This window comes from Salvia miltiorrhiza, chromosome 1 (genome assembly GCF_028751815.1).
Source record: "Salvia miltiorrhiza cultivar Shanhuang (shh) chromosome 1, IMPLAD_Smil_shh, whole genome shotgun sequence".
NCBI lineage: Eukaryota > Viridiplantae > Streptophyta > Magnoliopsida > Lamiales > Lamiaceae > Salvia > Salvia miltiorrhiza.
The window spans coordinates 76,020,245-76,030,595 of record NC_080387.1 but is presented as its reverse complement, the minus strand read 5'-3'; the positions used below and the strand labels follow the sequence as shown (position 1 = coordinate 76,030,595).

The window sequence follows — 10,351 nt, the reverse complement described above, 5'->3', positions numbered from 1 at the left end:
GGAACTTATTTTTCTATTTTAGTTATAGTTGTTTTTAAGACTTATTTTGCTCGTTTGTCAAATTTATATGCTTTTATTATTATTATCTGTTTGAAATTCTTTGTTGGGACATATACTTTATCACGTGGGTTATTATTCGCATTTATAATGTTGGGTAATGGGCTTCGTAAAACATGCAAAATATATTCGGGCCCATTAATGATATATATTAGCCCAAAAAGGAGTGGGCCCATTAGTCATAGATTCGGGCCCATTAGTCATAAATTCGTCTTTCAAGTTTTTCAAATCGAAGTAGGCTCGGGATTTGCTCCGGAATGCCGTTCGCCATGTCCTAGCCTCCTTCCCTCTTATTTTTATTTCCTTACCTCATTTCAAATCCAGGCACCCCCCCACCCTACCCCCACCCCACCAGAGTGAGAGATGAAGAGCGATGGCTAATTAGGCCTAAAGCGCTGTACAGATAGAGAGAGAGAACCGTGTAGTGAGAGAGTCGGGAAGCAACAACGATGTCGGAGAGGGATGGTTTTCTGAATCTCGACACGCAGAATGCTGCTGCAATTGGATGTTATAGTGAGTCTCATTTTACTTCTGCTTCTGATTTTAGGGTTTCTTTAGTTGATTTTACGTTAGCTGTCCAATTCGGCGAAAATGTGTGATATGTGTTATTTGAGCAGAGAAAAGGCGCAATTTTTGTAAATTATACACCTTCATAATTCTAGGCTTACTTAATCTTTTTGGATAGAATTTTCAAAAATTGACCGGTTATAATGAAGCTAAGGAAACTCAATTCCAGTTTGTTTCAATAGCTGAATGTTCAATTGAATTGGGGCTCCTTCTTTAATTTGGATTACGGGGATAGTCTGTCACTAGAAGCTAGCTAGTTAGTTCTAACAATGGGGGTTGCTTATTTCCATTTGAAATCTTTGCTAAACTCTAGATAAAGACGAGAAAGCAGCTAGGCTGTGCCCTCAGAATTTGGCCAGGCGGAAGCTGGCTGACATTAGCAACTTGCCTCAGAGTAGGCTGTTGATTCAAGACCAGAAGTCTCAGTCGATTCCTACAACTACTAAAGAGTATATTGAGCAGCTCCAGAAGGTAAACATTCATTAATGTGTCTTCTTATCATGTTGATACATGGACTTATTATTTGGTTCTTGATTGTGATTATTGATTCAGGAAAATTTGGCTTTGGCGAAGATGTTGGCGCAGAGAAAGTATCCTCTTTGGATTTGCATTCGTTATTGTGTTCCTTATGTTGGATCGTTTTTGCTTTGCTGCAGATTGTTGGCTTCTGATGAAACTATTAAATTCCTTGACATTCTTTTTGATAAATGGCTTCTGATGAAACTTTTAAATTCCTTGACATTCTTTTTGATAAAGCAAAATAATTGAACAGAGTGGAATTGAACTAGAAAGATTGAGGTCAAATTTGATTAAAATGCGGGAACAGAATCAGCAACTAGCTCTGTCACACACCCTTATGCTTGCGGTTTGTGCCTCCTTGTACTTTGAAGTGTGCCTAGTTTTTTATGCATTTGGTTGACCTTTTCATTTATCTGTCAAATTTTCAGGAACTAAATTCAGGTAAAGATAGGGTAAGTTAAATGACACCTCATGAGTAACTCTTTTGGATTTATGGTTTGATTCCATGTATAATCTATCCCGCTGTGCGAGCTAACATTCTTAATGTCCTTTTCTTCTCAGTTGAAAACCTTGCAACACGAGCTTGGATGCAAAAATGGTTTGCTTAAAGCAAGGAATTCCAAACTTGAGGTCTGTGTAACTAAACCTGCTATAAGGACAATTCTCACTAAATGTTTAACATGCAAATGCTGAAGTAAATGCACCTTGAACAATTTACTTTTGTTCCTTCTATTGTTCGCATGTTGACCACAAGTGCTTTGCAGTTGTTAAATCTTGTTCCTTGAGCTTTCCTCTTTTTAAACTTTTGACATTTAATATGGCTGTTTCAACCTTCAAAAGGTGAATCTGATTGAAGAAGAAGATCCCTCAAAAGATCATAAAAAGCCTCGTAATGCCAAAAAGAGACTGCGATCACTGAGTGAGTATCATTTGGGAATTATCTTCTTTTTTATGGTCTTTTAGAGGATAATTCAAGTATTTTTCCTTTGGATTATTTACAGGTCTGGGCTCTTCTGAACAGTCGCAGTCCAAGGATAATGCTGGAAATAGGTGATCTATTACACAAATATTACATAAAACAAATAGCCTAATGATTTTCTTTGGTTGACCTTTCTTGGATTTTCATGTCAGACTTCCCACGAGGAGGCAATCTGCTAGGTTCAAGGCTGTCGAACCAGATGACGATAGTTTGTCTGAAATGTATGATTCCAAAATTCCCAAATGTCCGCTTCCTGATGGAACATCCCCATCAACTTCTGTGGATGCATTGGCTAACAATGAAGACCATGTTGCTAAAAGGTGATGATTTGTTATGCAAGCAATAAATGAATCACACCCAAATTCTTTCTTGATATTCAGTGAGATTTTCTTTGATTGATGTCTCGTGTATATCCATGCCAGACCCTCTGTCAGGAGGCAATCCGCTAGGTTTAAGGCCGTCACACCATGTCCAATTCCTGATGAAACAATCCAGGAGAATGGCTCAACTTCTGTTGAAACGTCGGTTATTAATGAAGGCCATGCTGTACAAAGGTGATATTCTCTGTTACACATATTTCAAATATCTCCATGAATTTTTCATCGATTGATTTCTTGACTGTTTCCATTTCAGACCCTCTGTGAGGAGGCAATCCGCTAGCTTTAAGGCCGTCACACCATATCCAGTACCTGATGAAACAATCCAGGAGAATGTCTCAACTTCTGTTGAAACATCAGTTATAAATGAAGGCCATGCTGTACAAAGGTGATATTCTCTGTTACACATATTTCAAATATCTCCATGAATTATTCATCGATTGATTTCTTGACTGCTTCCATTTCAGACCCTCTGCGAGGAGGCAATCCCCTAAGTTTAAGGCCAAAAGACCAAAACAGGCAGATGATCTGTCGGAGATGGACAATACCATATCTACCAACTGTTCTTCACCTGTCCCAGAGAATTGCTCGACTTCTGTGGACACATCGGTTAAGAATGAAGATGACAGAAGCTGTTCTGGTCAGAGCTGTGAATCACAAGGGTCTGGAAAACCATCTTTAGGAAGGCCATCTCGTGTGGCTGCGAGGAAGGTTCAAACCTACAGGGAGATCCCTGTGAACGCTAAAATGCGTAGATCGTAGTGAGTGAACGATGTTTGTAGGTAAGAATTTTGTTGTTGTCGTCTCATATGTTGTTTCTTTTAACATGAAGCTGCTAACTCCTACTGTAAAATTTGGACAAGAGATGCTTCCTTTAGTATGATATGAGAATATGTAACCTTTTACTAAGCATGAGATTGGTTTTTATTTACTTACGTTGAATTAGTTGAAGTGAAAAGTAAACTCATGATTTTGATTTATATACGTGCGAAGGTTCGTCTACAACTTTATATGGAGATGGAGCCCAGTGAAGCAATCCAATTTTACAAATTTGGTACATCACAAACAAGATAATATTCCCCTATACGTGCAACACACAATTATCAAATTCAATTATTTAGGGTTCATGCCAATAACTTGCCTTCCATCTATCTTGACTTAGCTCGATAAACATCGATTAAAATATATCTGGATTTGTAATTAATCTTTAAACTTAAATTTATTGCTTAGCTATTTGTAACTGCCACCTATAAACACGTTCTAGGTAGCCCAACTCAAATCACATTACAAAACTCAAAATCATTATATTTTAGTCACAAAATGTGTTCTCTACTTAGCTTACTTAGAGAAAAATGTTTACTTTTGGTCAATCTTTTAAAAGACCTCCCTAATTAACTAAAAAAGAAAAGAAAAACATGACCCATTATTGTTTATTCTTTAATTGGTCAAAATGTAAAATTTTCTTCTTTCCATTTGTAATCTCAATATTAAAATATATTATACATGCAAAAGAAAATGCCAAAGGAAATAAAGTACACCTCAAAAACGTTTTTTTTAAGTTTACCAAAAGAAAACAAACAAACAAACGAACTTAAAGTGATCTTTGACTTGTATAGGCTAAACAGTTAAAAAATTAGTCTTGGACACAAAATTAGTTATTCGATATTTGCAAAGCTTTCTACTCCTTCAATCCAATTTGCCTTTTAATAGGAGATAAATAGATAAAGGCTTTCATACAAACTAATCACTAACTAATATATGCATACAATCACCACCCCACACTAGTGTCCCCCTAATCTCCTTCAAACCTCCACCTCTCTCTCCTCTCTCTCTCTCTCTCTCCCCATTTCTCCCTCCCTCCTCTCTCCTCCCCCCTCTCTCTCTTCTCTCTCCCACTCTACAAAAGTTAAACACCAACAAGTGCCATAGCAGTTCCCATCACGGTGATGGTGGCGGAGGCAAATGGAGACTGTGGAGGAGGAAGTGGTGGTGGCGCCGCCGTGCCACAATAATGACCTGTCCCCGGTCGCCAAAGGCAAGCGCACCAAGAGACAGAGACCTCATTCACCTATTCCCTTCACCGTCAACAACCACCGCCTTAGTCCCAGCTTCTCCGCCGCCTCCGCGGCGGACAGCACCACCACGGAGGAGGAGGACACCGCCCGATGCTTGATCCTCCTCTCCCGCGGCCATTTTCTCCCCATTCAAAAATCCCACCACGATCATCCTCAACAATACCATTCCAAACCAACCAAACCCACCGCCGATCGCGGCGGTGGCGCCGCCGCCGCCGGCGGAGGCGGCATGTACGCATGCAAGACGTGCAACCGGGTTTTCTCGTCGTTCCAAGCCCTCGGCGGCCACCGCACGAGCCACAAGAAGCCCAAAAACGACAAGAAAACGGCGTCGTTCCCCGACTTCGACGACGATTTCCCGTCGCCTCCGTCTACGTCGAAGAAAAGAATCCCACCTTCCCTCTCGTTGCAGCTGAGCAGCACCGCCGGCGGCGGAGGAAGGCAGCTGCCGTCGCCGAGGGTCCACGAGTGCTCGTATTGCGGGGCGGAGTTCGCCTCCGGGCAGGCCCTCGGCGGCCACATGAGGCGGCACCGGGCCGGCCCGGCCAGCCCGCTGCCGGAGCCGAAGAAGCCGAGGAACGGGCTGTCGCTGGATCTCAACTTTCCGGCGCCGGAAGATGAGAGCCAGCGGTTCGGATACGGCGGCGGCAGTGCGCGGCGGGAAAAGAGCCCGGAGAAGATGGTGATCTCCACCGCAGCTCCGGCATTGGTTGACTGCCATTATTGAAATTTAATTGAGGAGGTTCAATTATTTTTGACACATTGATCTTCCAAATGCAAAGCTAATTAGATAATCATTTCTTTTAAATTGTTTTCTTTCTTTTTCTGAAAAATATTTTTTCCCTTTCTTAATTGATTTTTTTGGTTTATTATTGTTGTTGTTGTAATATATTGGTTCTTTTAGCTTAGTAGCTAGTCATGACAATGTTGATAACTTTGTGAAATGGAAATTGAATTCTTTGAATTGTTTAGTTTGTTTTATTGTTTAATGCAATCACGTTTTGTTGTAACTTTAATACTACATATCATACTAACTCCGAAAATATATATACTAGTAGTAGTGCTTGCCTCATTTTTTTTTCCATATATAGTTGTTAACTTGTTGACTTGTGCGATTATGTATTTTAAATAGTCACTGTAAGTTTATAACAGTAAAAAAACAATTTCTTGTTTATAAATAAATGATAGACCATTAATCTTATTAACATTCAATACTAATTTCCACCCGAAACTGGAGTAATAAGCATCCACTCACTTCAGATGGCTGCAAGAATGCAGCTCGTTACAATATACAACCTGCAACAAATAAGAATATGATCCAGAAAAATAAATTAGGAATAACAGAACTAGCACAATATTAAGTTATAAAGATTTACATTTTTTTTAATCACAAAAATGTAGTAAGGTGATGGGCCAAAATATCCATATTATTACATAGGTATCGTCTAAAAATTAAGATCCTTCAAACCATTTCACGTGAAATTTTAGTATATATTACTTTTTCAGTAATGAAATCCCACAACTAAATATATATGTAACATAAAATAGTTGAGTAATACAATCGTATGTAAAAATTACCAGCCTATGTGCGATGTCTTCGCAGCAGCTGAAGCTGGCGGCGGCGGAGCCGAAACTGGGATCGACGGCGGCGGTGTAGTGGGTAGAGATGGAGGTGGAGGCGCTGAAACGGCTCCTAATATTTATAACACAATTAATATAAGGTTAAAATTTTATTTTGCATAAAACAAATAAGAAAAAAAATAAAATAATTTTATTTTACATAATTTGATTATAGTGTAATATGATATACTATAATAATCAATAATTTGTATTTAATTTTGTTAGATATTAATTAATATTTTAATTCATAACTTTTACATGAGTCACACGTTGGTAATTAAACAAAAAAATGCAGTAAAAGTTGGTTAATTAATTACCACAAAATAAGAGGTTGGAAGGAGGTGGTCTCTCTTTTGCAGGGTTAGGATCAGGATCATAAACCCTAATGTAGAGTTCTTGACCTAAATACCAACGTTTAAGGTTTTGTGACCTTAAATTCCACATTCCTGGATTGTCCAAATATACATACACTGCCGTCCATCCACCGGGATAAACCTAATCAATATCATGTTGTTAATGTTGTGCACATACGTTGAATTTTTATCGTATGTATAATTTATATTTAAAAAACTATATATATACCTGAACAGTTGAACGTACGATCGGATCATACAAATTGTACATCGTAGAACGTGCCTCGGGCGTCCATTGCCCTAGACCATACCCGACCACGAAAAACCCATAGCCATCCAAATGCCAAGAGTCATACATATCTCCATCATTTACAAATACGATCTCTAGCCATCCCTTATGCAACCCCGACACGACAAATGTCCCGTTCACGGGGGCGGGGAGCCCCGAGTGGACGGGATATTTGTCGAGCTCGTAGACGCCGGAGCCATTGAGAAATTGATCGGCTAACTTGAGCGGAGTAGATGGAGTTATGTATGCCACATTGTTGATGGTGTAACGAGTGACTCCATCGAGTATGGCGATCTTTCCATTAAGAAGAAAAGTTTGTGATAGTGTCACGTTTGTCACATTAAATGAGCTTTGAGGGTTAGGTCTTGCAGCACCGGTTGTCATGTTCATCCTACATATATAGGGGAAAATAAATAAATTAAAATATAAAATTCAACATTTCAATTCTTTTAGCATTGAAAAGAATCAATTTCAACAACGAAACATCATTTCAGGGACAAAATTCCCTCGAAATTGTATTTATATATATATATATATATATATATATATATATATATATATATATATAATGTAATTGATTATAAAACCATTTGAGCATCATTTAATTGGGCTTACGTGATGGATCTAGCTTGATTGATGGAGAAATTGATATCATTTGGGTCAGGCCCAATTGGCAGCGGCCCATTAGGAGTTGTGGTGGACTTGTCATAATGCAACAGCCCAACAGCTGCAATAGAATTATTCCCTCCTATTTTAGGAGTTGCTACGACATAGTAGTCTGACGGGGCTTGATCCGCTGTGACGAGCACAGAGTAGGACTGGCCCACGTGGACGTCGAGCGAGCTTAACAACGTCTGATTGGTGTACGATCCTTCCGTCTCGACCAATAGCATCGTGTGACTCTGAATCCTAAAATTGATGCTCCACAAATTGCCCACGTTTGTGATTCTGAATCTGTAGATTTTTCCTGAATCGAAACATACATGAAAATATTAGTTATTGAATTATCACATTGGTTTGTATTAGGTGTTTAAGAGACATTAATACGGCTTGTTGTCTTAATTTTTTTGTCCTCTTTAGACAAAGACACATTTTGTAATCCGTAGGTTTTCAAGAATTTGAAATGTAATAAATTTATGAAAAGATGAATTTAGCAAGTATAGACCTTGGGTTACATTAAAAGACTCGTGGGCCTTAGAAGTTGGGTCGTTAAATGGGCCTTTGCCATTTATAAGCATCCGATTTGGAAAATGGCCCACGCCGCCTGTGGCCCTTACAACCTGCGGAGTATGAAAATCGAACCGAATCGAATTGAATGAAAAAAAAAATTAAAATATCAATGTAAATGAGTTGGTTTGAAAGAAGCATTCCATATACTTGACTTGATTCTAGTATACTATTAATCGAAATAAATTATGCTTCAAAAATAATCAAACTGAATACTTCCATCATCCCCAAATAACTTCCTAAAAGGGAGGGAAACATGTTTTAAAATGAAGTTATTCAGTGTATTATTAAGTGTTATCATGATTATTAAGATTCGTAAAAAGTAAGAAATAACGGAGTATTATTGGTAATGGGATATAGATGAAATTCAAACAATACCGTGAAATTTTCATAATACCAATCGCCAACAAGAAGATCGAACTCTTGTTCGGGCTTTGGGAATGGCACATTTATGATGATCCGATTGTTGATCCGGATCGGGCCGAATCCTCCGGCGGCCCGCTGAAAATTAAGCGAAGGAAAGTAGTAGAAGCTGCCTATTTGATCCTTCATTTGGAAAACATAAGTCCAATTGGTACCGGGCCGGATCGGGCAATTGGAGCCCGAAACCCCATCTTGCCAAGAATTTAGCCTTTGTTGAATTCCATTCCTGCAATTTCAAATCATTTTAAGAAAGAGAATTAGAAAAAATTACTCTCTAAGTGATATCAATGGGTCCTAAATAATATTTATACAATATTAAATATATGATTAAGAGATCATACCATGTCATGAGAAGAGGCTCATCCATATCATTGAACACATTGATATGCAAATTATCGTTGGTTGATGCATTTATAAGAGGACCAGGAAATAAATCATTTATGGTGATAACCTTGTAAATTAACAACATAAAATGGTTATTCTTCTCCATATTCAATATAAGAGACTAAATTAATTAAATCATCACTACTTACAAAACAAAAACACAACATTTAAATTAATAAATCATATATACCGGTTGATCTTCTGATACTGGATTGATGGTCTCGTCTATTTTTACGCGCCACTCTAAGAAGATTTCATCTCCGACCACCACAATGCACAACGCCGTGAAACAAGCCAACCACCACCCTATGCAGCTGAGGGCGGCCATCTCCTTCCTAACTCATCAAACCATATTAGAATGAATTAAGGCCTTTTAAACATAATTAAATGAATTTATTAAGTTTGTCTCTTGTTAAGTTGTCAATCTAAGTTGGTGAAGTTTTCAGAGTAAACTGAAAAGGCCAAGAAGAATTGTGTTTGTAATTTACGAAAATGAGTTACGTATAATATTGGGATTAATTGTTACGTTGGATTGCTTATCGATGATTAAGCATTGCTTTAGCTGTTCCGTTTGATAAACAGCTAGACTAATTTATTTATTTTTTTATCATCGAGTTGAACGAATATTCTTTATTTATTTATCTATTTTGCATGCATTTCGACGATTTTTATGCCAATTATTGTTTTGATTAGGACTTTAATGCGAACTTAATTTATATAAGTATTTTTAAACATTAGAACGAGTATTAGTTCTCTAGTTGATTTTGTTTCACAATTTGGTGATTTTTTTCAAGAAATTAAAACTATTCCGACGAGTACTAGCTAGTGGATGTTGATTTTCAAAAAGTTTAAGGTGTCAAATACGTCAGATTGTGAATACCTCTTGGAATGCGAGTGTAGTTGAAATCATAGTAGGCTAGATTTAGCTTATGTGATTGTACAAGTTAAAGAGATTAATATAAAATCAAAGATAGATTTTTAATGCATATTTAATTGAATTAATATATTGCTATAGTATTTCTAGGGTCTAATTCTTTTTTTAGGGGTATTTGCTTTGAAGGATTAGTCTTGATAGATAAAAATAGTAAGATTAATCCCTTGTTTACTTTAATGAATTAGAACTTTAAGATATCCCAAGGCCATGCATGCATTGATTACTTTTATCATTTAAGCTAGTTTTGTTTGATTCGTATTCCATTAAAATAGTAAGATTTTTTTTAGGATAAAAATATCTAATCATTCATTATATCGGTCATGCAAAGTAAATATATTTTTAATGTAGCGGTCGATGATATATTGTTATATCATTTCTCAGATCTAATTCTTATTTTAGTTTAAAAATTAAACGAAACTATAAATATTATTTCGAGATAATAAATTGATCAATATATTACCAAATTGGCAAATCATATATTATATATAGTTGTATAGAAAATTTTAGTATACAATTTAATTTGATTTGATTGAACAAAATCACGATT

At 37.2% G+C, this 10,351-nt stretch overlaps 3 protein-coding genes across 3 annotated transcripts; 2 read left to right on the top strand and 1 right to left on the bottom strand.

Moving 5' to 3' along the window:
- Positions 1-288: 288 nt before the first annotated feature.
- On the top strand, positions 289-3,411 carry LOC131006307 (SHUGOSHIN 2-like). The gene is made up of 12 exons (XM_057933500.1): positions 289-570; positions 938-1,095; positions 1,177-1,214; positions 1,381-1,489; positions 1,572-1,595; positions 1,705-1,773; positions 1,984-2,062; positions 2,145-2,193; positions 2,275-2,442; positions 2,545-2,676; positions 2,756-2,887; positions 2,967-3,411. The coding sequence occupies exons 1-12, from the start codon at positions 507-509 to the stop codon at positions 3,259-3,261; spliced, it is 1,317 nt and encodes a 438-aa protein (XP_057789483.1). The 5' UTR covers positions 289-506; the 3' UTR covers positions 3,262-3,411.
- Positions 3,412-4,284: 873 nt separating this feature from the next.
- LOC131006306 (zinc finger protein ZAT5) lies at positions 4,285-5,584 on the top strand. Its single transcript, XM_057933499.1, has one exon. It carries the CDS (start codon positions 4,462-4,464, stop codon positions 5,299-5,301), a length of 840 nt encoding a protein of 279 aa, XP_057789482.1. The 5' UTR covers positions 4,285-4,461; the 3' UTR covers positions 5,302-5,584.
- Positions 5,585-5,686: 102 nt separating this feature from the next.
- Positions 5,687-9,245, bottom strand: LOC131006305 (monocopper oxidase-like protein SKU5). The gene is made up of 9 exons (XM_057933498.1): positions 9,061-9,245; positions 8,828-8,937; positions 8,442-8,712; positions 8,002-8,116; positions 7,452-7,803; positions 6,777-7,227; positions 6,512-6,689; positions 6,153-6,267; positions 5,687-5,870 (listed from the first exon to the last, which is right to left on the bottom strand). The coding sequence occupies exons 1-9, from the start codon at positions 9,196-9,198 to the stop codon at positions 5,831-5,833; spliced, it is 1,770 nt and encodes a 589-aa protein (XP_057789481.1). The 5' UTR covers positions 9,199-9,245; the 3' UTR covers positions 5,687-5,830.
- Between the last annotated feature and the right edge of the window lie 1,106 nt (positions 9,246-10,351).

Coding starts and splice junctions, on each gene's coding strand:
- LOC131006306 (XM_057933499.1), top strand. CDS start 4,462: ATGGAGACTGTGGAGGAGGAAGTGGTGGTGGCGCCGCCGTGCCACAAT.
- LOC131006307 (XM_057933500.1), top strand. CDS start 507: ATGTCGGAGAGGGATGGTTTTCTGAATCTCGACACGCAGAATGCTGCT. Junction 1,096..1,176: donor ATATTGAGCAGCTCCAGAAG/GTAAACATTCAT, acceptor TTATTGATTCAG/GAAAATTTGGCTTTGGCGAA. Junction 2,888..2,966: donor GAAGGCCATGCTGTACAAAG/GTGATATTCTCT, acceptor CTTCCATTTCAG/ACCCTCTGCGAGGAGGCAAT.
- LOC131006305 (XM_057933498.1), bottom strand. CDS start 9,198: ATGGCCGCCCTCAGCTGCATAGGGTGGTGGTTGGCTTGTTTCACGGCG. Junction 8,938..9,060: donor CAGTATCAGAAGATCAACCG/GTATATATGATT, acceptor TTAATTTACAAG/GTTATCACCATAAATGATTT. Junction 8,713..8,827: donor GAGCCTCTTCTCATGACATG/GTATGATCTCTT, acceptor TTGAAATTGCAG/GAATGGAATTCAACAAAGGC.